At 36.1% G+C, this 27,609-nt stretch overlaps 1 protein-coding gene across 1 annotated transcript in view; it reads left to right on the top strand.

Annotated features, from left to right (window-relative positions):
- The first annotated feature begins 278 nt into the window (after window positions 1-278).
- Window positions 279-27,609, top strand: part of ANO5 (anoctamin 5) — a 98,839-nt gene continuing 71,508 nt past the window's right edge. The window contains exons 1-3 of the mRNA XM_032640866.1: window positions 279-671; window positions 10,931-10,974; window positions 20,800-20,850. Of these exons, the coding sequence (XP_032496757.1) occupies window positions 632-671; window positions 10,931-10,974; window positions 20,800-20,850 (135 nt within the window). The 5' untranslated portion in view covers window positions 279-631. The remainder of the gene's footprint in view (window positions 672-10,930; window positions 10,975-20,799; window positions 20,851-27,609) is intronic.

Raw genomic sequence — 27,609 nt, forward strand, 5'->3', positions numbered from 1 at the left:
AGAGAGAGGGGAGGCGGCAGCCCGGGAGAACCGGGAGAACCAGGAGCCCGGGACGAGGGCCAACCCAGTGGGATGGGACCAGCAAGGCCTGTTGAGAAGGGAGCTGCCAGGCCGAGGGGCTCGGGGGACAGCGGGCCCCAAAGCGGGACAGGAGGCGGCGGAGCCGGGGCCGAGTGAGTCAGAGGGCAGGAGCGAAGAGGGGCGGGCTGGCCTGGAGCCCGGCGGGCCGGGGGGCGGGGAGATAGAGGCCCCGGTGGAGGACTTGGGGAGGAGTAGAGAGAGGCGGGGAGAGAGCGCCCTGGCGGACTCAAAAGAGGAGCGGCCAGGGAGCCAGAGGAGACAGGGCTCGTGGAAGCCGGGAGACCAGCAGGCCGGCACGTCCCAGGAAACGTACTGGGAGAGGGCGGTGAAGCCGAGGGTCAAGGGCCAGGTCGACTGGAGGTACCGGCTGGAGAAGAAGCCCAGCTGGCTGAAGCCCCCGACGCTGGTGGAATCCGAGGAGAATGAGGGTTATAAAGAGGATCTCTTGATCCCGGCGCAAGTGCGGCGGCCCGTGGTCAGATTCAGTCTCCAGGCCACATCTCGCTTCCAGTCGCAGCGGTCGAACAGTGTCATCAACGAGCTGACGAAGATGGGTGACCCGAATGTCCTGGAAATGGTGCAGGAGGAAGGTAGGAGCCGGCGGGGTGGCGGGTCGGGCTCCGTGAGTGGACCGCGCCAGTCTAGGCGCGGGGACCCTGGGGGACGTTGGCGGCCCTGCGGCCCGGATCCCGGGGATGTTCGCGTAGCGGCTTGCTCTGCGCGAGACAGGGACTGCAGGCGAACACTCCCTGCCCGGGCCGGGGATTTTTTCGGGCTGCTCCCGCGAGGCCAGCACCTGTGCAGAGACACCCGTGCGGTTTCGAGACCGCCCTCCTTGCTCCTCTGGACGCCGCGGAGCGGTCGCACAGTGCAGGGAGGCGAGGCGAGCACGCCGGGCGAGTGAACTGAGGTGCTCGGGCCTCTGCACCCAGGCGGAGGAAAGAAGGAGTCTCCCATCGAGAGAGCCTAAGCTTAGGGCGCATGACAGCAGTTCCCTGTGTGCGGAGCTGGCCCTCGAGTCTTGTTGCCCCTTTCTATTCGCCGATTACTGCTCAAGCTTTGAGATTATCGTTAATTATGGAAGGGCAGACCGAACCCTAAGGTCCATCAGTTTGAGATTCTTATGCACTTGGGGATGATGTTGTTTTACGAGCTTTCATTGAATCTTTAGTTCCGTTGAAAAATGTTTGCCCATTGTTTGCTTCGGGGTTTCCCGTCTCCCAGTACCCATGATACTTGGACTTTCTTCCTGAGCCATGCCTGAGGCCCCAGGAACCGGCCAGAAGCTAAACAGGTGTGGGTCCAGGGAAATACCAAGCCCTCTGGGACAGGACGGAACAGAGAGAAGGCCAACCCCTGGAAACTCCCGTGTGGTCACCCCGGACCTGTATTCTGTGGGTCTGTTTTAGTACACGCATTTTCCTGAAAATGCATGTATTTTTCTGGGTCTATCTCCAGGGCCCTCAATGATACTCAGTTCTCTCAATGACACTCTACTTTCATGTCTTGTTTAGTGTTAGATCTAAACATGGAAACGGTTTTTTTTAAGTGATGAATGATCTAAGAAGTCATACTATTTAGTCTTCAAAGACACCAAGAAATAAAGTGCGTTATTGCATCCTCCTCCCCTTTCTTAACAGCTTGAGATATACTTTATTTACATACAATTAAAGTCACCCATTTAAAACGTACAATTCAAATTTTGGTATATTTACAATTTTGTGATCACCATAATCTAATTTTAGAACATTCTCATCACCCCAAATAGAAACCTCTTAGTAGTCATTCCTCCTCCCCCCACCCCCCCTTCCCCTACCCTCAGCTCTAGGCAGCCTCTAGTCTATTTACTGTCTCTCTAGATTTGCCTATTCTGGACACTTCATGTAAACAGACTCATACAATATGTGGTCTTTGTAACTGGCTTCTTTCTCTTAGCATAGTGTTTTTGAAGTTCGTCCATGTTGTAACTTGTATCAGTGCATTATTCCTTTTTATTGCCAAATAATTTTCCATTGTATAGATATATCCACATTTTATCCATTCATCAATTGGTGCACATTTGGATTATTTCCACTTTCTTGGCTACTGTGAATAATGCTGCTATGAAGATTTATTGCAAGATTTTGTATGAAAATATGTTTCTATCTTTCTTGGGTATACACCTAGGAGTGGAATTGCTGAATCATATGGTAGCTGTATATAAAATATTTTGAGAAACTGCCAAACTGTTTTCCAAGCGTCTGCATCACTTTTCATATTTTCGCCAGTAATATATAACAGTTCCAATTTCTCCACATCTTCACTAACATTTGTTATTGTCTGTCTTTTTTATTTATAGCAACCCTAGTGGTTGTGAAATGCTATCTCAATGTGGTTTTGATTTCCTTTGTTTCAGTGACTAAATGTGTTAAGTACATTTTTCAGTGCTTATTGACCATTCATATATCTTCATTGGAGAAATGTCTTCAGATCCTTTGCCCATTTAAAAAGTTGAGTTATTTGCCTTTTAATTATTGTGTTGTAAGTGTTCTTTATATATTCAGTGTATATGATTTGCAAATATTTTCTTCCATTTGGTGGGTTCTCTCTCCATGTTCTTGATGGTGTCACTTGAAGCAACTCCCCCTTTTTTAAACAAAAAATAATTTAAAGATAGAGGGAAATACAACTATTGAAAACTTTAAACTTTGACTAACGGCTCTGCTAAATAATGCAGTAAACTTGTTAGGGAAAATGATTGATGTTCAGTGTGCAGAAGAAGTCAAATGTCTTTTAGACAAATAAGATTAGAAGTCCTATTCTGTACTTATTCAGTGATTTACTCCTTTGCAGAGAATTATTTCCTATTGTAATTTCAGTAACCTGAAGCAATAGATTTTTTTTTCATTTGAAGCATTCAGTATTTACTTATCAGTCCTTCTGAAGTAAAGCTATGAGAAATATATTCTTCATTGAAGGAAGAGTGGAGGGAAAAAATGTGGAGTATGTAACTTTATACATATAATGAAGGAAAAAATATATCAATATTGCATTACAGAGATTGACCATTACTCTCTCTCAGATGTTAGAAGATCTACTTTAGCCTCAGGATAATTTTGCTTACTAGAATGTATACGTAAATCAGTGTTACTTCAGCTTGAGGTCATACTGAAGTATCAGTCCATCCCAGGAAGGTTTTAGAACTTTTCCTGAAGTAATTTCAGTTCCCCTTTTCTTGGCAAAGACTTTTGTAATTGATTTATATTTCCTCTTGTTGTGATAAAAGCTTTGCCTCTGATTTGGGTGGAGGTAGGAGAAAAGGATATTAATGTGGAATACATGTATTTGATGGTTGGGTCTCATGAATGCATCCTGCCCAAATTCCTATAACCTGTTTTGTTCATAGATCCAGAATCCAAATAGCAGAAGACAGTGGCATTGGTACAAGCAGAGCCTAAGGAGCAGGGTGGTCCAGCCCACTCAGATGACTCTTACTTTTCTAAATGTCTTTCAATATGTTGATTAATTTGCTGAGTTGGTTTTATTGCCCATTATTAGGATTTCTGTTACTTCAAGGGTTATATGAAAAGTGCATTGCAATGAGGATATATTTTTTAACATTGACAGTCACGTGGATTTTTGGAAACCCAGTTCTAAATATATGTTTCTGGAGTTTAATGACACAGTTATGAAAACAAAAGTGTTGGTTGCAGAAGGCTGAACAATACTAGGTTCCACAGCATGAATTTTTAAGAGCTACTTTTATTCCTGTGTTTTAAAATATAAATGGATTTCTTAGAGTAAACTCCCCAATATAGGTAAACCTGGATCTGTGTATTATGTAGTTCCTAAATCACCTTTGAAGAGTAAATATGAGGAAGTTAAACAATTGATTTACATGTGATAAAATTTCTTCCGGGAGAGAGAATGTTAACATTGTGTATTTCAGACATAATAGATGTTTCTAGGATTTGTCATATTCTATCAGTTTATTTTCTTAACAGTTGAACATTTAAGCAATCAGTGATCTCCAATTAGCTGTTTTCCCACAATCTAATAATTTTTAAAATGAAATTATAAGGGCAATGTGTAATAGACCATTTAAATAGTTATGTAAAGAAACACTGCTAGTAAAATATCAATGTTGCTGAAATTGAACTATTGACTGGTTGACATTGTAAGGAAGTTCTGATTTGAAATATTCTTTCTTTGGCTGATTTATGACACATTCAGCATTGGAAAAGAAAGTTTAAGGGTTTAACATTGGAAAAGGCAGTTTTAAAATTTAATATAAAATTGCTTGCATCTTTACATCTACATCAAGCATCGTATTTAACCAAACCACCTATCCTTTAGTAATATGAATATTTGATTGCATATATGTTATTTTATGCTGCTGGAAGAAGTGTAAACTGAGAAGACCATTTGGTAAATGCAAGGGCTATTTTTGGGTTCTGGGTTTGTTGCAGTGTGTATTCTTAGTAATGTGCTTTCAGTGAAAACTCCAAGCTGTCTTTGGGCTGGCTTAAATTTTAGCTCCTATTTTATGATTCTTCATAGTGATTGATATTAAACCCTTGGTAGTTCTGGTTTCTAGCCCACAGGAAAAGTACAGTCAATTCTATTGACTTTAGAGGAAGTTGCAGGAATAATGAGAAGCCGATCTAGAGTTGTTGGCTCCAAATCTTGCCTCTTCAGATAGGCCTCTGTTTTGACAGAGGTTTGGAGATTATGCACAGTTTCTTCATCTTTATACTCTGAGTGAGTGTGAAAGTGTATCTGAGTCTATGGCATGTGTGAACATCTGATTGCGTGTGTATGTGAGAGAGTGAGTTAGTGAGCACTATGTGTCAGAGGGAGCATGGTGTGTGAGGAAATACATCTATCTTCTTTAATCTTTCTGCTTTCAGAAAGGGATACGGTTTACAAAGTGTGCTCTACATGGCTCTCAGGGAGCTTGCAGTCTTGTGGAGGAAGGTATAATTGGGCTAGGTACCCACAAAGGGCTTAAGTTCAGGGTGGTATGGGGGCAGGGAAGAGGCTAACTGTGAGGCAGATGAGGAGGTTTCAGGCAAGGCTTGAAAGGAGGATGTCAAAACTGATATAAAGTGAAAAATAAGCAAGAATTAGACTAAAAAGACACTGTTGTTAGATCCAGGGCGAGGAAGCAGCAAGTTGAAAGGTGAAAGCGTAAGAGAGAACTAGTATGGACAGGAGATAATCTGGAGGAACTGTATTGACCCCTTTCCACATTCTCGAATAAACGCATTGCATCAAGTTCTGATAGCAGTTTGAAAATATTTTTTAAGTAGGTGTTTTATGTTAAATGCAGCAAAAATAATTAGAGGAAGGAGGGGTTAATGCTTCCAGTTTTTCTACTTTATTTTCTAAAATACAGAATTATAAAATACTCTGTAACTCTAGCTTAAGGTGTGCGTTAGTTTGCTCTGTGCTTGGAACTATATTTAGTTCTATGCACAATAGTGACTGTTTTTGCCCTCAAGAAAATAAAAGCCTCCTTACGTCAGTGTGCAAGTACAATACGTTGAGAGACAAAGCATGTATTCCTTAGAATCCTGTTCTTTATCAACTCATTATAAGAGTTTGCTAGATTGCTTTCCTTTTTATTGGAAAGTCCAATGAGAGGTGGTCAAGACATTATGGAATTTTGAGCTGTACATCTAGACAGTATTCATGGGTAAAACCCTTCGATGATGGTACTGTATAATATTTTATATTTTTCAAATAATTTTTACTTATATTTTTAATCTTTTAGATGAGAAAACCTGTACTCAGAAAAGTTGTGATATGGCTGTAGCTACAGTTTGTTAGTTTTCAAGCTTTGCTAGCTATTAACTTTTTAATAGACCTTGCAACAAAAAACAAAAGATATTCTTTCATCTTTATTCTGACACTCTAAAACTCATCCCAAAGAATTTTAAACAGTTATGAAAATTAATGAAAGAATAGAATATATCCTAATAATAATAGCAATATCAACAAGAATAACTAATATTCATTGATCACTTCTGTGCCAATGACTGCGTGAAGCAATTTACACGCATATTTTTCATTTGATGCTTGCACATATCTTAGGAGATAGACATTAATGCCATTTATGTGATATTTGGTAACTCTGAATTTATGTCATATTCTTAAGTTGCAATGAGGCTAGGAAATGTGTTTTTTCGTTTTTTGGTTTTTGTTCTTTTTTTGCTAGAGCTCTTTGCTGTACCATATAATTAGTATTTTGTTAGTAAAGAACAAGGAAGAGAAAGGATATTTGTGGGGAGCCAGCATCTGCTGTGTTAATTGCCCACCATTAATAATCTTCCCTATTTCATTAAATGAAATCTCAAATTGCTCAAGCCTAGGAGTCTTTAATCTTCTTTGTCTCTCCACCTGCACATCTGAAATTTGATAGCAGTTTGTTTCCAATTTTTACTCAAATATCTAAAATCCATTTATGTGCCTTCATTTGCACTGTTGCAACTCCAGGCCAGACTGCCATCATCTCTTGTGATTCATTGCAGCAACCTCATAATTTGTTTCCTTTCTCCGTTCTTACTTTCTTTTAACCCATTCTCCAGTCAGCAACTAGTGCTTTTCATAAAATTGAAATGTAAATTCTATTTAAAAGCTTTTTTTGTGGCTTACTATTTCTCTTAGAAAAAAATACAGGCATACAAGGCCCTCCACAAACTGTCTCCCACTCCATGCCTGTCCAACATCTTCTCAGGCCTCTCTGCCATTTACCTACTCATCTCTAGCTTGACCTTCGTTTCTTTCAACACCTAAAACTGTTCCTGTCTCATAGCCTTTATGTGTTCTTATATGACTTGTATCCTCTCAATTTTCACATCTCAGTATAAACTTTACTCCCTCAGAGAGATTTTCTCATGTCTAACTTGCACCCCTCCCTGTTTCTCTCTCCCTCTCTCTTTGCTCTTTTTGTCTTTTTTATAGCATTTATCACAATTTTTGGCCTGTCTCCTCTACTGTACTGTAAATTTCTTAAACAACAGAAAATCAATACATGTTAGCCATTATCACCACTGTCATTATCAATATTATACTGATGATCAATGTCAAGAGCTGTGAAAAGTCTGAGATTTTACCGCACATGGAAGTTAACCAAGTAATCTGTTACAATTTCATGGTTACTGGTAGAAGATATGAGACACCTGGATCAGAGACAAAGGACAGTTTACTATTCACAGCATTAACAATAGGGTGAGTAGCAGCGTGTTCCAGTTTCTTGAGCCCAAGTTGCCACAGATCAATGCAGAGAGGGCCTGCACATTCGGTGGGTGGTTTGCAGTACAGGAGAGCAATCTGAGCTTAGGGAGCTTGAGTCTTTTTTATTGGTCAGTAATTTGCCTTCCCTTTGCTCTGGAGGGAGACACTGATCCAGTCTTCCAAGACTGTAAGCAAATGTGTGCTTTGCTCCTGAAGGAGTCTCTATCACTATCTCAGCAAAGATCCTTGAAAAGATAATCTAGAACAAAGGGCAGTCCGTGTCTCATTTGCAAGATGTGCAGAAACTTGAAAGACTCAAGGAGAATTGTATCCCAACAACATCTACCCTTAACTGTTCATCCCTAAGTTACATACTTTGGTTTTGCATAGCTAACTTTATATAACTGAAATATTACTAAATATTTCTGCCTTTTTTGCTGAACTATTTTTGGGAGATTTATCTATGTTTTTGCATGTAATTAATTCACTTTTGTTGCTAACTATAAAACGTGGTATGATTATACCACATTGTATTGATCCATTTTACTATTTCTGGATATTTGAGGTGATGTTGATTTTCTAGTTAACCCCAATAATACTGTTATGAACATTCTTGTACGTTCCCATAGTGCATGTATTTCTACTGAGTTTATACCTAAGATAGCATTTTTAAACTTTTTGATCTCAGAACCCCTTTATACTCTTAACAATCATTAGAAACTTCAAAGAGCTTTTGTGTATGTGAGTTAAGTTTATTGGTATTTACCAAGGATATCCACTTTTCCACTTCTATTTGACATAGTACTGGAAGTTCTACCCAGAACAGTTAGGCAAGAAAAAGGAATAAAAGACATCCAAATTGGAAAGGAAGAATTAAAATTGCCTCTGTTCACAGATGATATGATCTTTTATTTAGCAAACCCTAAAAAATTCCATAAAAAACCTGTTAGAACTATAAATGCAGTCAACATTTATAAAGTATCATAATATGAAGTCAACATACAAAAATCAGCTGCATTTTTGTATATAAACAATGAACAATCTGAAGAGGAAATTAAGGAAATTTTTTTACATTAGTATCAAAAATAATTAGATACTTAAGAATAAATTAACCAAGAATGTGATGACTTGTACAAATAAGACTACAAAACATTGCTGAGAGAAATTTTAAAAGTCATAAATACATGCAAACACATCTCTTGTTCATGGATTAGAAGACTTAATATTGTTGAGATGTCAATACCACCAAAGTGATTTATAGATTCAGTGCTATCCCTATCAAAATTTTAATTATGTTTTTTTGTAGAAATAGGAAAATCCATCCTAAAATTCATATGGACTCTCAAGGGACCCCAAATAGCCAATCAATCTTGAAAAAGAACAAAGCTGAATGACCCACTGATTTCAAAATTAACTACAAAGCTACAGTTATCAAAGTTGTATGGTACTGGCATAAAGACAGATATATAGACCAATGGACTAGAATAGAGAGCCCAGAAATAAACTCTTGCATGTATATGGTCAAATTATTTTTTACAAGGATGACAAGGCCATTAAATGGGGAAAGGTCAGTCTTTTCAATAAATGATGCTGGGAAATTTGGATATCCACGTGCAAAAAAGTGAAGTTGGGTCCTTACCTAACACCATATACAAAAATTAACTCAGAATGGATCAAAGACCTAAATGTAAGCATAAAACTATAAAACTCTTAGAAGGAAACATAGGACAAAATTTCATGACATTGGATTTGACAGTGGTTTCTTGGATATGACACCAAAGGCACAGGCAAGAAAAGAAAAATAGACAAATTGACCTCACAAATATGAAAAAAAATTGTGCCTCAAAAGACACTGCAAAAAAAAAAAAAAAAAAAAAAAAGGCACTGCAAGTAAAGTAAAAAGGCAAACCACAGAATGGGATAAAATGTGAGCAAATCATATATCTGATCCAGTTAGAGAACTCCTAAAACTCAATGATAAAAAACCAAACAACTTGATTTAAAAATGGGCAAAGGACTTGAATAGGCATTTCTATAAAGAAGATATAAAAATGGCCAAGAAGAACATGAAAAGATACTCAACATCATAATCATTAGGGGAATGCAAATCAAAACTACAAAGAGGTACCACCTCAAATCCACTAGGATGCCTACTATCAAAAAGAAAAAAATACAAAAGTTGGAGAGGATGTGGAGTAATTGGAAATCTGGTGCACTCTTGGTGGAAATGTAAAATGGTACAGTATGGTGATTCCTTAAAAAATTAAAAAAAGAATTACCATATGATCTAGCAATTCCACCTTGTGTATATACCCAAAAGAATTGAAAGCAGGATCTTGGAGATATTTGTACACCCATGTAGATAGCAGCATTATTCACAGCAGCTAAATGTGGAAGCAACAGAAGTGTCCATCAGTGGATGAATGGGTAAGCAAAATGTGGCATACATATACAATGGAATATTATTCAGCCTTAAAAGGCAGGAAATTCTGACATATGCTATAGCATTGATGAAACCTGAGGACATGCTATGTGAAATAAACCACTCACACAATGAAAAATACTACATGATTCCACTTATATGTGGTACTTAGGGTAGTCAAAATCATAGAGACAGAAAGTAGAATGGTGGTTGCCTGGGGCTGGGAAAGGGGAGAATGAGGAGTTGGTAATGGGTATAGTGTTTCAGTTTTACAAGATGAAAAGAGTTCTGAGATGGATGTTGGTGATGGTTGCTCAATATTATGAATGAATTTAATACTGTTGGACTGTATGCTTGTTAATGGTTAATATGGTAAATTTCATATTATGTGTATTTTATCACAATAAACAAAATTGGGAAAGAAAAAAAACTATACAAATGGTAGGTTTATATTTTCTGTATTTTCAGAATATATACTAACACTTCCTAAAATTACAGTTACTGTGGATGGCTCTTAAGTGGTAGCAATATTTTATTCCATTCCCATTGTGATTTTCTCCCCCAAGTTTTTGACTTGTGAAATATTTCTCAGTGTTTTGCAAATTGGAGTCCCTAGAGAATAAGAATCAGAATTCTATATTTAACAGTTTTTAGCGTCAGAAACTTATTTGAAGATGTATTTCAGTCCAAATGACTCAGCACATAACCATCATGAAGATATCTGTGTCAGGAAAGTAATTTGGCCTATTTAAAACTGGTAGTCCTCTGTTAGTACTTTACTTGTAACCAGTGTGGTTCAGTTCCAGGAAAACACACTGATAGAATAATAAATCTCACATGGTGAGAACAAAGAGATAGGGATGGACATCCCTACTGAACGTTTTCCTCTCAGCAGTTGTGTGGCTATGGAATTACAACTGTATTCATCAGAGTTAAGTTTATTTCTTAGTGGGTGAGATTATAACCTACACATTAGTATTTGATGATTTTCCTCTATATTATAGACAGTTTTTGGTGCTGAATTCTTTTGAGTTTGTTTTGAACAACTTAGCTCCAGGAAGATCTTGGATGTTTTCTTCCAACATTATTTTCTTTGGACTTCTTTTGTTTAAATTTTGAATTCCTATTTTCTCCTTATGCAGACTTTTAACATACTGTGATTGGTTGGCCATTTTAACATGATTTTGTTGTTGTTGTTGTTTAATTTAGAGAGAAGAGCCAGTAGAGAAGAACGTTTTTTTGAAGTAAATGAGGTAAGGTAAATATATGTGTTAGCCTCCTATAAGTCAGAACAAAAAATTGAGCCAAGGTTAGAAATGCACTTCATATGAATACTTAGGTCTTTGTACTCCAGTTATTTACTTATACTACATTCTTAATGTTTTGTCCTCCAACCTGTTCATTTTTAAGTAAGTAAAGCAAGTTCCATGTTTCATGCAGATTTAATACTGAATCTTTCTGGATGTTATAAGGGAGCAGCCATAAGTTTGGATTTGTTTTGAGGCTTTCTGTGATATAAACTCAGAAATGCTGAGACTTGATATGCAAGATAATAGTATTTGGCTTAATACTTTGCTTGACTATAATGCAGGTATAATATTTGCTAGCTTTTTTGTTAAAGTTATTAGTAGTATGTGATTAGTGCATTTTTACTGAGGTATAATTGACATATTATATTAATTTCAAGTATACACATAATGATTCATATCTGTATACACTGTGAAATATCACCACAGTAAGTCTAATTACCATCCATCATCATACAAAGTCACAGATTTTTTTTTCTTGTGATGACAGCTTTTTTTAAAACAGCTTCAGTGAAGCCTCCTATATTTTTATAAAGTCTTTATTGAATTTGTTACAATATTGCTTCTGTTTTATGGTTTGGTTTTTTGGCCCCGAGGCATGTGGGATCTTAGCTTCCCCCCAGGGATCGAACCCGCACCCCCTGCATTGGAAGGTGAAGTCTTAACCAGTGGACCCTCAGGGAAGTCCCTTGTGATGATAGCTTTTAAGATTTATTCTCTTAGCAACTTTCAAATATGCAATACCATACTATTGACTATAGTCACTTTGCTATAAATTACATCCCCATGACTTATTTGTAACTGAAAGTTTGTACCTCTTGACACCTTTCACCCATTTTGCCTACCTCCAGCCACCTCTCCTCTGGCAACCGCCAGTCTGTTCTTTGTAAGTTTTGTTCTATTTGTTCATTTGTTTTGTTTTTTAGACTCAACATACAAGTGAAATCATACAGTCTTTTGTCTTTCTCTGTCTGACTTATTTCACTTAATGTAATACCCTCAAGGTCCATTGATGGTAGCAATTGGCAAGATTTTATTCTTTTTTTATGACTAAGAAGTATTCCATTGCATATATATATAATATATATATATATACATTTTATTTATTAATCATCCATTCATGTATACTTAAGGTTGTTTCCATATTTTGGCTATTGTAAATAATGCTGCAGTGAACGTATGGGTGCATGTATCTTTTCAAATTAGTGTTTTCATATTCTTTGGATAAATAACCAGAAGTAGAATTGTCACATCCTGTGGTAGTTCTGTTTTTAATTTTTTGAAGAATCTCCATACTCTTTCCCGTAGTATCTGTACCAATTTATATTCCCATCCGCAGTGGACAGGGGTTCCCTTTTCTTTACATCCTTGCCAACACTTGTTATTTCTTGTCTTTCTGATGATAGCCATTCTGACAAGTGTGAGTTCATATCTCATTGTGGTTTTCATTTGCATTTCTCTGATGATTAATGATGCCAAACGTCTTTTCATGTGCCTGTTGGCCATCTGTATTTCTTTGGAAAAATGTTTATTCAGATCCTCTGCTCATTTTTAAAAATTGTATTATTTATTTTTTTGCTGTTGAGTTGTATGGGTTCCTTATATATTTTGGGTATTAACCTCTTATTAGTTATATGACTTGCAAATATTTTCTCACATTCAGTAAGCTGCATTTTCATTTTGTTAATGATTTCCTTTGATATGCAGAAACGTTTTAGTTTGTTGTAATCCTGCTTATTTATTTTTGCTTTTATTGCATTTGCTTTTGGAGTCAGATCCAAAAATTATCTCTAAGACTGATGTCAAGGAGCTTACCACCTATATTTTTTTTCTAGGGTTTTATGGTTTAAGGTCTTACATTTAATTCTTTAATCCATTTTGCATTTATTTTTGTGTATGGTGTAAGATAGTGATTTAGTTACATTATTTTGCATGTGACTGTCCAGTGTCCCCAACAGCCCTTATTGAAGGAGACGCTATCCTCTCCACATTGTATTTTCTTGGCTCCTTTGTCATAAATTAATTGACCATATACGTGGGTTTATTTTTGGGCTCTCTATTCTGTTCTATTCATCTATGTTTCTGTATTTATACCAATACCATTATGTTTTGATTACTATATCTTTATAATATAGTTTGAAATCAGGAAGCATGATGCCTCCAGATTTGGTCTTCTTTCTCAAGATTGGTTTGGTTATTCAGGGTTTTTTGTGGTTCCAGACAAATTTTAGGATTATTTGTTCAGTTCTTTGAAATATGCCATTGGAATTATGATGGATTGAATTAATCTGTAGATTGCTTTGGGTAATATGGACATTTTAACAATATTAATCTTCCAATCCATGAACATGAATATCTTTCCATTGTTTTGTATTCTCTTCAATTTCTTTCATCAGTGTGTTACAGGTCTTTCACCTCCTTGGTTAAATTTATTCCTAAGTATTTTATTCTTTTTGATGCAATTGTAAATGGGATTACTTTCTTAACTTCTCTTTATGAGAACTCATTGTTATTGTATAGAAATGCAACTAATATTTGTGTATTGATTTTTTTAACATCTTTATTGGAGTATAATGGCTTTACAATGGTGTGTTAGTTTCTGCTTTATAACAAAGTGAATCAGCTATATATATACATATATCCCCATATCTCTTCCCTCTTGCATTTCCCTCCCTCCCACCCTCACTATCCCACCCCTCTAGGTGGTCACAAAGCACCGAGCTGATCTCCCTGTGTTATGTGGCTGCTTCCCACTAGCTATCGATTTTACATTTGGTAGTGTATGTAAGTCCATGCCACTCTCTCACTTTGTCCCAGCTTACCCTTCCCCCTCCCCATGTCCTCAAGTCCATTCTCTAGTAGGTCTGTGTCTTTATTCCCATCCTGCCCCTAGGTTCTTCATAACCGTTTTTTTTTATGTTCCATGTATATGTGTTAGCATATGGTATTTGTTTTTCTCTTTCTGACTTACTTCACTCTGTATGACAGACTCTACGTCCATCCACCTCACTACAAATAACTCAATTTTGTTTCCTTTTATGGCTGAGTAATATTCCATTGTATATATGTGCCACATCTTCTTTATCCATTCATCTGTCGATGGACATTTAGGTTGCTTCCATGTCCTGGCTATTGTAAATAGAGCTGCAGTGAACATTGTGGTACATGAGTCATGTGTATTGATTTTATATCCTGCAACTTTACTAAATTTAATAATTAGTTCTAACAGTTTTTTGGTGGAGTCTTCAGGGTTTTGGTTATATAAACTCATGTCATCTGTGAATAGTGACAGTTTTACTTTTCCTTTCCAATTTGTAGGCCTTTTATTTATTTTTCTTGCCTAATTGATCTGGCTAGGACTTCCAATACTATGTTGGCTGAAAGTGGCAAGAGTGGGCATCCTTTTCTTGTTCCTGATCTTGCAGGAAAAGCTGAAAGCTGTTTAGTATGATGTTAGCTGGGGGCTTGTCATATATAGCCTTTATTATGGTGATATATGTTCCCTCTATACCCACTTTGTTGAGAGTTTTTAATCATAAATGGATGTTGAATTTTGTCAAATGGTTTTTCTGTATCTTATTATTTTTATCTTTGATATGATCATATGACTTTTATCTTTTGTTTTGTCAATGTGCTGTATTATGTTGATTGATTTGCTGATGTTGAACCATCCTTGCATCCCTTGAATCAATTTCCTCTTGATCATGGTACATGATCCTTTTAATGTATTTTTGAATTTTGCTTGCTAATATTTTGTTGAGGATGTCTTCATCTGTGTTCAAGAGGTGTATTAGCCTGTAATTTTCTTTTTTTTTTTTTGTGGTGTCCTTGTCTGGTTTTGCTATCAGGCTAATGCTGGCCTCATAAAATGAGTTTGAAAGTGTTTCCTCTTCTTCAATTTTTTGGAAGAGTTTAAGAATGATAGATATTAAATTTTCTTTGAATGTTTGGTAGAATTCTCCAGTGAAGCCATCTGGTCCTGGAATTTTGTTTGTTGAGAAGTTTTTGATCACTTATTCAATTTCCTTATTAGTAATCAGTCTGTTCAGACTTTCTATTTCTTTCTGATTCAGTCTTGAAAGATTGTATGTTTCTAGGAATTTTTCCAACTCTTCTATGTTGTCCAATTTGTTGACATATAATTGTTCATAATAATCACTGAGTCTGCTTACATTTATATTAATTGTACTTATTGCCATTTTGTTCATTGTTTTCTGGTTGTTTTCCTCTCTGTTCCTTTCTTCATCTCTTGCTCTCTCCCCTTGTGGTTTGATGAGTTTCTGTAGTGATATGATTGGATTCCTTTCTCATTATCTTTTTTGTGTCTACTATAGATTTTTGCTTTGTGGTTACCATGAAATTCACATATATTAGACTGTGTGTGTGTGTGTGTGTGTGTGTGTGTGTGTGTACACACATACAGTTCATATTAAATTGATAGCTAGTTGTTTGAATGCATTTTAAAACTCCACATTTTTACTCCCTCACATGTTTTATGTTTCTGAGGTCACATTTTACATCTTTTTATTTTGTGTATTCCTTAACTAAATATTGTAGTTATAGTTATTTTTACTACTTTTGTTTTTTATCCTTCATACTAGCTTTATAATAATCCACTACGTTTACTATATATTTATCTTCACCAGTGAGATTTTTACTTACATATGTTTTCTTGTTATTAGTGCTCATGTTTTTTCAGCTTAAAGAAGCCCCTTTAACATTTTGTGTAAGTCCAGTTTAGTGGTAAGGCTTTAGAGGCGGCAGGAGAGCACAGGGCTGGGTCACACCCACTGCTTTTAGTGATGGAGCAGGAGAGTGCAGGGACGAGGCACTCCCACTGGCTTTAGCTGGACAGTGGGAGAGTGCTATCACTGTGTGCACCCACTGGTGCTAGCAAGGTAGTGGGAGAGGGCAAAAATGGCCCCCACCAACACCTCTATCCCTAGAGAGAGTCCTAACAGGCCCTGCCCCTCTGATAGATGCTTTAAGATTGGCAAATGAATCTTTTTCACGTATAGTTTAGGTGCTTTTCAAACTGCGTCTTTTGTGGTGGGTCCCAGGGTGAGTGAGTCTAGAAATGAGCCCTTTAAGAGTAAAATCTTAGTTCCCTATAGCCCTTTGGGTCTCCTGAACATAAGCCCTGTTGGTTTTCAAACCATTCATTTTGGGGGCTTGTCCCTCCAGTGCAGGTCCCAAGGGTTGGGGTGCCTGATGTGGGGCACAAACCCCTCATTTCTCAGGAAGAAGCTCCATATTTGTGAGGTCCTTCCTGATTATGGGTGAGCCTCACCCAAGAGTGGGATTTTTGGTGGGATTGCATCTCTGTTTTTCCCACCCTCATCATTGTGGCCCTTTTATCCTTTGTTTTAGAGGTGCTAGTCAGATAGTTTTCATTTTTTAGAGGGAATTGTTCCATTTTTAGCTAGAGATTTGGTGTGTCCGTGGGAGGAGGTGAATTCAGGATCTCCTTATACTGGCATTTTGAACCTGATAAGTGCTTATTGATGACTATGCCAGGGTTTAAGTTACTCAACCTGAATTAAGTAAATATATTAAATAAAATTATAAATAATAAAGTTAAATACAATTTGCAAAAATATAGGATTCTCTTAAGCAAAGTCCTTATTTTATTTATGTAAACTTGCAAATAGATACTAACAACTTTTTTTTTTTTTTTTTTTGTATACAGAGTGTAAGCATTCTAAAAGTATTTCAGATAAAATAATCTTTCTGTTAGGCTCTAGTTGACCCAGAGCCATACTCATAGAGTTGGATGTCCTTGAATTGGGTTAGGGATGAACAGCCAAATAGAAAATGTCTCTTTAAAAATAGCTTTTTAGGAGTGACTGGAATTCCCACCCTGGGAAACACAACTTACCAGAATAGGTTGGCTGTGTGCTAGTTAGCTGGATAAACTGGCTCATTTAGCTGGTTGACTTAAGATTTCTAGAAGTTCTGCGATCCTTTAGAAGCTCAATGACCAAAATACTAAGAAAAATAGAATATGAGAATTGAATAAACTATGAAAATCAGTTGGTCCAGTTATTTTTACAGTGTAATTTGTAGACCACCTGAATAAGGATTATATAAAGAATTTCTTAAAAATGCAGACTCCTGGGACCAACCTCAGACTACTAATCAATATTTTGGGGGATAAGGTTAGGGAGTCATGATTTAAAAAGAGCATCCCAGGTTATTCATATTGCCATTAAAGTTTGGAAACCACGGTCATAAAGCATAGGCCCCGCAACTAAAGTGATGTAATGTGGCACAGAGAACATATTTATTTTGCGATATGCGGGCCTCTCACTGTTGTGGCCTCTCCCATTGCAGAGCACAGGCTCTGGATGCGCAGGCTCAGAGGCCGTGGTTCACGGGCCCAGCCGCCCCGCGGCACGTGGGATCTTCCTGGACCAGGGCACGAACCCGTGTCCCCTGCATTGGCAGGCAGACTCTCAACCGCTGCACCACCAGGGAAGCCCAGAACATATTTATTGAGTGAGTTAGTGAATTAAGACAATTATCTAGAAAATAAAGAACATCAAAAATTAAAGCTTACATGTCTTTGGAGCAGACTGAGGAAAGATTTATGAGATTGACTGATGCAACTTGAATGATAATAATATTGTCATTTTCATTTTGTTCATACTGACATAGCAATAATATACTTCTTACAGATCTTTGTATGTATTGCTCAAGTTAACTTCAAGTAATTATGAATTACTTCATATTCTTTGCTTCTTTGTGTATTTATATGTATATTCCAAACTTAAACTTCTGTAACAAAAAACATTCTCAAGTCATATTTATACTGTTCCTTACCTCTGCACATTTCAAGAGCAACCATAGTATTTTAGAAATAGCATATGTCATAATTTTTAGTTTTTTTTAGTGTTACTTTTATACGAAGGCAGTAAGTGACAGGGAAATGTTCAACCCTATGAGAATAGCACTATCATACCAAACTCCCTTTAGACTTAACCTATAGTTAGGTCTAGCATATATATATTTTTAATATAAAGTATGTTGGAATAAAAACAGCACTTCTCCGAAACAAAGATGAAGAATGGCTGATAAGGTTTAGAGTTATTAAATGGGTATATTATTGAATTAGCTCCAAAGTGACTGTTGCTCTTAATTCTAGAAAGATGGAGTAGATAAAATTTTCTCTATTTCTTTTTCTAAGTATAGCTAAAAACCCTGGATATTATATGTAAAACAAACATAATAAGACTGTGAATGTTAGAGAAGAAGACAAACTGGCTAGGGACTTAACTCTAGGGGGAAAGCCATTAAAATGACAACAGATTTCACATTAGAAACCATGGAGGCTAAAGGAAGCAATACAGATTTTTTCAAGAGCTCAGTGCCAAATCAGAATTCTGTAGCCAGTGAAAATACCCTTCAGGAATGAACAGAGAAATCAAGACATTCACAAAGGAAGGAAGGCTAAAAAAATTTTCACCAGCACATCTATTCTAAAAGATTGGCCAAAGGAAGTTCTCTAACAGAAAGAAAATGATAAAATAAGGAATTTTGTAGCATGGAGATGAAGGAAAAAATCAACAGAAAGAGTAAAAGCATGAGTAAATGCAATAGACTTTCTGTCTCAAGTTTTCAAAATTATGTTTTGAAAGTTGAAGTAAAAACTTTACAACGTCTCTGATGTGGTTCTCAATATATGCAGAGAAATAGTTACGACAATTATAAACAAAGAAGGTTTGGGATTGTAAAGGGAAGTAAGGGTTTTATACTTCATTTGACAAGTAAAACATGTATACTGTAAAGTGTGATAAATAATGTATATGTAATGTAATTAATATCAAAGCAACCACTTAAACTATACAAAGAGATATACTCAAAAACGGTTTAGATAAATCAAAATGGAATTATAAAAATATTTCCAATAACCCATGGGAAGTCATGAAAAATAAAACAGGGAAACATAATACAGAAGAAACAAACAGAAAACACAAAAATAAAATGGCAGAACTTTTAATTCCTAATACACTAGTAATTACATGAAGTGTAAATAGTCTAAACACACAAATTGAAAAGAAAAAAGAGTTTGGCAAAGTGGATTAAAAAATGCAAGTAAAAGGATTAAAAATATACATTATGGATGAAAATAAATGCAAACACTAACAAAAAGAAAGCATGAGTGTTATATTAATATCACATCATTAATGTCGATTACACATTGGAGTAAAGAAAATTACCATGGACAGAGCAGGACATGACATAATGATAAAAGGAATCCATCCAACAATGAAACATAGCAGTGCTAAATTTGCATGCACAAAATAATAGCATCATAATATGTGAAGCAAAAGCTAATAAATGGGAAGGAGTAATACACAAATCTATAATTATAACTGGAGATTTCACTCTTCAATAATAGATGGAACAACTGAATAGAAAATCAGTAAGATATAGATGAACTCATATCAACTAACAGGATGTAGCCAACATTTATATAGTATTCCACCTGATAGCAGCAAAATGCACATCTGTTTCAAGTAATGATGGAACACATGCCAAGACAGACTATATTCTGGGCAATAAAACAAACCTCAACAAATTTAAAATAATTGAAATAATGGAATGTGTTCTTGAACCACAATGTAATCAAACTAGAAATCAGTAACCATTGTTAACAGGAACATCTCCAACTATTGGAAACTGAACAGCATACTTCTAAACAATCCAAGGGTCAAAGAAAACCTAAAGGAAAAAACAAAATGAAAACAAACAGACAAAAAAAAAAAGTGACCTGAATAAAAGTGAAAATGCAACATATTAACATTTGAAGGATCTAGCAAGAGTAATGCTGAAACGAAATTTGTAGCAAATTTGTAGCACTGAACATTTATATTAGTAGGGAGGAAAAGTCTTAAATCAACAATAAGCTTCCCTTTCAAGAAATAAGAGCAAAATAAACCCAGACAAAACAGAAGGAAGGTAATAATAAAGATAAGAGCAGTAATCAGTAAGTTGAAAACAGAAAAATATTAGAGAAAAGCATTAAAACAAAAAGTTAGCTCTTTGATAGATAATAAAATTGGCAAACCTCTAGCTAGACTGACAAAAAGAGGAAAGAGAGAGAGGGAGGGAGAGAAAGCGAAATATTTGAGTGATCTCAGGAGTATGTGCTGTGGTGTGCGGGCTATCATGGAGCGTGAAGATTTAAATCCACCGTACACCAAGGGAGGCATCACTATTACTTTAACTACAAGTGGTTTTTGTGTATTTATATCTATGTATGGCTTTTCTCTTGGGTTATAAGTATAAATCCTTAAGAATTCTGGTGATGCATTTTCTAGGGTATTCACTTTAATAATTTCAAACAAATGGTGAAAGGCCTAAAATAGCCAATTCTGTCCTTCCTTTTGGTGCCGTTCAGGATTCAGCATCATTAAAAGATTGGAGCTCCTTGTTATTTTTCTGCAATGTAGTACTTCTTAATCATTTCTTGTATCTCAGATTTTTTTTTATGATTCGTTAAAGCTACCTCCAAATTTCTCATTCTTTCTCAAGCGCCCTCTCTCTCTCTCTCTCTCCCCGCATAAACATACACACACATTATACACCCACACATGCACATGTATACACACAGTTTTGCATCCAATTTCAGGTGCTTCATAGCTCCCCTGAGTTGTAGGTTTAGTACTTCTGCACAGAGAACCTAGAGTTTTTATTGTTAAAAGTTATATACTCCCCACTTGCATTATTATTATTAATAGCATTCTATCTTCTCCATGACGCTATTAGCAGGACCTGAACAGCAGAGAGTCCAGTTTTCTCATCAGTGAAGAACCAAGGGTAAGCAGCCATCTGTACTGTACTTTCTTGCATGGACATGACGGGGTGTTTTTTTTGTAGTCAGCAATCGTGACTATTTCTCAGTTCACAGTTTTTCAGGTTCTTATACATGATATTAGAGAATTTATTACTTTGGAAAAAAATCAGTTTCTTATGGGGAAAAAAATGTCGTTAGACACATTAATGAGAATGACACATAAAGCATAGCACTTTGCTAGCATTTTACTTTCTCAGTTTTACAGATGAGAAAATGAAGGATCTGAGAAGTTTAATGACTTGACCAAAATTATCCATTTGTTTAGGGGGGCAGATCCTGGACTAGACTAGAACTCAGGTTTCTGAGGCCTAATTTAGTATTCTCTCTCCATACATCTTTCTTCTTACCTGTAAGTACATGCCTAAGAATAATCATGAAGAAGTACAGTTTATTTAAAAATCAAATTCGAATATCAATTAAGAGGTTAATAAAGAGATTCAGAATTTTTTGTTAGTTGCGTAGTAAATAAAAGATGCTGTTTGGGAAGATGGGGAAATAGAGTTATACTGACAGTTTTGGTACAGATGTTTCCCTTTTCACTAGAGTACTGATCTTTATGTTCCAGAATGAAGGTTATAGGATTGATCAGATTATAATACTTGAAATTTTATTGTTTTTCTTTTTAATTTATGTTTATTTTTTGACCATGTAAAACATTCACAATTCCAAAGTTGAAAACTGTAAATCAAATAAAGTTTAGTGAAGCCTAAAGCTTATGCCATTTTGGTGTCACTTTTCTTTTTTTTTTTCGGTATGTGGGCCTCTCACTGCTGTGGTCTCTCCCGTTGCAGAGTACAGGCTCCGGACGCGCAGGCCCAGGGGCCATGGCTCACGGACCCAGCTGCTCCGCGGCATGTGGGATCTTACCCGACTAGGGCACGAACCCGTTTCCCCTGCATTGGCAGGCAGACTCTCAACCACTGCGCCACCAGGGAAGCCCTTGGTGTCACTTTTCAAGAAGAATAATGGGACAATAATTTACTTTAAAATTTTTACAAAAATGTTTGACTGTGAGAACACATTGCTAGAATGGGACTGGTGCAAGTAAGGGACCCTGAAGCTTAGACTTTATTAGCTTGAAGGTAAATGTATCTCAGTTTGAAACTATGAAACAAATCATTTCAGAGGAAAATTTCTTCCTTGTTTTTCCTCTTAAACCTTCTGTAGTAACCATTTTTATTTAGTTTATCTTTCCAATGTATCCTTTACTTTTCTGTGTGTGTGTGTGTGTGTGTGTGTGTGTGTGTGTGTCTACATACATATGTATATTTATATTCTTCCTGCTTCTTTAAAGGCAGCATACTGTATATACTGAACTGTTCTTTGGTTTTCACTTAAAAACATATCCTGGGGCTTCCGTGGTGGCGCAATGGTTGAGAGTCCGCCTGCCGACACAGGGGACACGGGTTCGTGCCCCGGTCCGGGAAGATCCCACATGCCGCGGAGCAGCTAGGCCTGTGAGCCATGGCCGCTGGGCCTGCGCATCCGGAGCCTGTGCTCCGCAACGGGAGAGGCCACAACAGTGAGAGGCCCGCGTACCGCAAAACAAAACAAAACAAAAAAACATATCCTGGAGTTCACTCTATACTCTATACTGTGTCAATTTCACTCTGATTTGTTAGTATGTGGCATAGTATTCTATTGTGTGGGTTTAGGATAGTGTATTCATACAGTCCCTTTACTGATGGATGTTTAGGTTGTTTTTAATCTTGGAAATCTTTTCTCTTTTTAGTCTTTAACCCTTGGGAATCAGTTTTATAATATTTTGGCCAAATGTATCTTTCTAAGTAGGATTTAAGTATCAATAAATAAAGGCATATGTAATTTTACCATATATTGCCAAATTCCCCTCCGTTTTGCATTTATAAGAAATATATGAGAGTCCTATTTCTCCATAGCTTCATTAACAGTGTATTAATAAGTTTAGATGTTTGCCTGTCTGTTAGAGAGATAGATAGTGGACCTTTTTCAGTTGAGAGCTTTTTCAGTTAGCTCTGTATCCTAGGATAGTTTAAACTTTAATTTCTCTCAATATGAGTGAGACATTTTATCTTTTTCTACATTGATGGTCATTTTAATTAATTTTGCTGGATCATTCTGTGTATATTTCTTTGTCTATTTTCCTGTCAAGCTATTAGGTTTTTTTTTCTTGATTTTTTTGGAGCTGGTCACATATTTATTATTAGCCCCTTGTCTGTGATATGTTGCAAATAATTTCCCCAATTAAGTCATATACTAACAATTGAAGTTTTAAATTCCAAATGATTTTAAAGTGGTTTATGGTATTTCATTCTTTATGATGACGTTGTCTTTGGTCAAACAGTAAGTTATTAAAATTAAACAGTAGGTTTTCCTTTTTTAATCGACTTTGTATTTTAGTATAGTTTTAGACTTACAGATTTATTATGAACATAGTACATAAAGTTCCTTATACGTCATGTACATTTTTCCCTATTTACATCTTGCATTAATATGATATATTTGTTGCAAATAATGAACCAATATTGGTACATCATTATTAATTAAAGTCCATACTTTGTTCACATTCCCTTAGTTTTTCCCTGGTGTTCTTTTTCTATTCCAGGATCCCATCCAGGACACCACATTGCATTTAGTTGTCATGTCTCTTCAGGCTCCTTTTGGCTGTGACAGTGTCTCAGACTTTTCTTGTTTTCAATGACCTTCACAGTTTTGAGGCATACTCGTCAAGTATTTTGTAGAATGTCCCTCAATTATTTTCTCATAATTAGACTGGGGTAGTACATTTTTGGGAGGAAGACAATAGGAGTAAAATGCTTTTTTCATCACATTATATGAAGGGTACATTGCCTACCCACGTGACTTATCATTCGTGATGTTAACCTTGATTGCCTGGCTTGAAGTCATATTTGTCAGCTTGCTCTACTGTGAAGTTTTTCTTTCTATTCTCCCTTTTTATACTGTAGAAGAAAGTCACTGTGTGCAGCCCACTCAAGAATTGGGGGATTATGCTCCACTTCCTTAAGGGTAAATGAATTATTTGGAATTCTTCTGTATGAGAAATAGGTCTCATTTATTTATTCATCAGTTTATTTATACATTGTCTATTTATTTATATCAGTTTGGGCTCAGAGATATTTATTTTATATTTTGTATTATAGACTCAGTACTACTTCATTTACTTCGTTGCTCAAATTGGCCTTGCTTTGATTACTAAGAGCTTTTTGATTGATCCCTGTATCCCTTTGATAGAACCCTATTGATTTTGCTTTGTTTTTAGCTTTTCTTACTTTCTGGCATTACAAGATGCTCTAAGCTCATCTCGTCCTTGTACTTTTCCTGTGTCAGTCCCAGAATCAACCATTTTTCCAGGGAAATTTTCTTTTAATGTTATAGAAATATCACAAAAGAAAAATCTGTATCAATCAGGGTCCTATTAGGCATACTCAAAATAGGATAATTTGAGGAGGGCTTAAAAAAAAAACTTTTACAAATAGGGGGTGCCAGAAAAGCCCAGTGTGTATAGATTTAGTAACCGTGACTCTATTATCATCCATAGAACTGAAGGGAATTGGGAGGGAACACTTATTAGATCCCAGGAGAGAGTCATGTACTTGAGACATTCTTGAGAGGCTTAATGACCTTCAGTGGAAGGATACAGCCTTCCTGAATCCAGCCTCAGAAAGGAAGAGATTTACACTCTTTTCCCTCCTTCCAATCATTTGTGGGAAGCCAGAAGTCAAAGGAGCTCTTTGATACCTATCAGTATAACCAGTCGCCCTCCCAAGAAAAAAAGCAAGGTAGAGATGGATAGAGAAGGGTTCTGCTGAGACAATCCAAAGATATCCAGCAGGATATCATTGGATATATTTTCCTTTTGGAAAAAAATGTAATCCTACCATTATTATGATAGAACTTCACTACTAATGATTCTATAAATACAGAGGAATTCACATAATTTAACCTTTTATTTTGAATAAAGTAGTCAACAGTGGATTTGATTGAGTACCTAAATGGCTAGCTAAATTGCTAGAAGGATGCTAAAACCATTAAATGAAACACACAAAAATGGAGAAAATTATACCTAAAAAAACCTGTCTCAGAGTGAGTGCCATTTGTCTTGGGAGGAATAATTTGAAAAGTACTTAGTGTTTAAAGAAGGAGGAGTGGAAATTGGAAAGGCACACTAGAGGCATGCCTTAATAACAATCAACATGCTGTTAACAGGTTTTGAAGGGGTGTAGATCTTGTTCACCTCAGGGATGATATTCCAAATATTTAATGATATGCTTGACATAGGCACAAACCAGCCAGAATGTATAAATAAACCAGAAGCAATAAGTATGAATATAAATTAGTATTTATAATTGATCTATGTATGTATTTAGATATGATTGCTCTAGGACTCAGACATTTGTCTCCTAGAGATCTTATTCAGTCTCATGGCATTAAATACCAATGATATGTTGTAACACTTAAATTTAAGTTTCTAGTATAGACATCAGACTTAAATATTAAGACCTTCAGACTTAAATATCCAAGCCATTTCCCCATCATATGCATTTAAATATCTAAAGACATCTCAAGATTTACATGTCTAAAATGTAATTTTTTCCTAGACAAAAAAATGCTCTTTTGAAGTCTTTCATATCTTAGCTACATACAATCTATTCTTCTAGTTGTTCAAGTTAAAAATTATCATCTTTATTGTTTATACATTACATACAACGAAATGTACCCATTTTAAGTGTACGGTTTGACAAATTTTAACAAATCACAACAATCAAGATATAGATTTCCATTACCTCAAAAAAACTTCCTTTTTCTGTTTCACCTCTGCCCTAGGCAATTGCTGATTTGTTTTTTTAATTTTTTTTCTAAAGTAGTATGTTAATGGAATCATACTATATGATGTATGTAATAATATATACTATTTTGTGTCTGGCTACTGGCTTTTTTTGTTCAGAGACTCATCCAAAATTTCAAACGATACTGATAAATTGAATCTTGTTGAATATATCTGTAGTTTTTTGGTTTCTTTTATTTTGTTTTATTGCTAAGTAGTATTCCATTGTATGGATATACCAAAATTTGTTTATCCATTCACCTGTTGATGGATATTTGAATTGTTTTCAGTTTGGGGACCATTATAAATAAAGCTGTTAGGAACATTTGTGTAAGAAGTGTTTGTATAGACATATATTTTCATTTCTTTTCATTAATTTCCTAGGTGTAAAATTTCTGGATCATATGAAAAATGTATGTGTAACTTTATATGAAACTGATAAACTATTTTAAAACGTGGTAGTATATTTTTCATTCCTACCAGTAATGCATGAGAATTCTAGTTGCTCTACATCCTCACCAGCACTTGATATTGTCAACTTTTTAACTTTAGTGATTGAATGGAGGTTATCTCATGGTTTCAGTTCTCATTTTCCTGATGAATGATAATGTTACACATCTTTTCATGGGCTTATTGGCCATTCATACATCTTCTTCTGTTAACTATATGTTCAAATCTTTTCTGTATTTTTAGAAATTGGATTATCTTTCTATTGACTTGTAAGAAGCTTTTATGTATTCTGAATGCAAAACCTTTGTCAGTTGTCTTTATTGCAAACATTTTCTCCCAATCTGTGACTTTCCTTTTCTTTTACTTAACACTGTTTTTAAAAATACAAAGTTTCAAAGTTCAATTTCTCATACTTTTTCTTTTATGATCCATGTTTCTTGTGCTTTATCTAAGAAATATTTATCTGCACCAAAGTAGGGGAGATTTTCTCAGATTTTCTTCAGTTTTATAGTTTTAACTTTTACTTTTGGTCTAGGATTCATTTTGAGTTAACTTTTGTAGATGACTTATGGTGAGAATTAAATTTATTTACTTTTTAAATATGCATATTTAGCACTACCTATTGAAATGACTGTCTTTTCCTCATAAATTACTTTAGAAGCTTTGTGGAAACTGACTGAGTATGTGTGAGTTTATTTCTAAACTCTGTATTCTGTCCCATCATATGTCTTTTTTTTTTGTGGTACGCGGGCCTCTCACTGCTGTGCCCTCTCCTGTTGCGGAGCACAGTCTCCAGACGCGCAGGCTCAGCGGCCATGGCTCACGGGCCCAGCCGCTCCGCGGCACGTGGGATCTTCCCAGACCGGGGCACGAACCCGCGTCCCCTGCATCGGCAGGTGGACTCTCAACCACTGCGCCACCAGAAAAGCCCTGTTGTTTTTAAATAACAGCAATATTAACTCATCTATACGTAGTAGGCTCATCAGTTTACAGAGCAGGGAGTTTCCCGCCTTAGTCACCAGTTGCTTAGGTCTCTTTAGCCTATTCCAGGAAAACAACAGTTTAAACAAAACTTTGCATGACAAGAACTGAAGCTCTTTATTGATAATTTTATTAGATAATTTATCATTTCATTATACTATAAAATACAATACTTGCCTTTTTTGTGCCATAGGTTTTCTTTCAAATATTGATTATCACAGATGTTTTTAATTAATTGCTTTGGTATTTTAAAAATAATGGTCATGGTAATTGAAGACTGAAGACAACTCAGCATTTAAATAATCAAATGACTTTTCCTTTTTTCCTTCAGTATTTTGGTAGTGAAATATTTTAATGGTAATGAAAGATTCTTAATCTTTTTTGGATCTGATTAAAGCTTTGGAACCTCTTCCTAAAAAAAAAGTAATTACACACACATGTACATGATAATGGTAATTTCAGTGTT

Source organism: Phocoena sinus, chromosome 8 (assembly GCF_008692025.1).
Source record: "Phocoena sinus isolate mPhoSin1 chromosome 8, mPhoSin1.pri, whole genome shotgun sequence".
Lineage (NCBI taxonomy): Eukaryota > Metazoa > Chordata > Mammalia > Artiodactyla > Phocoenidae > Phocoena > Phocoena sinus.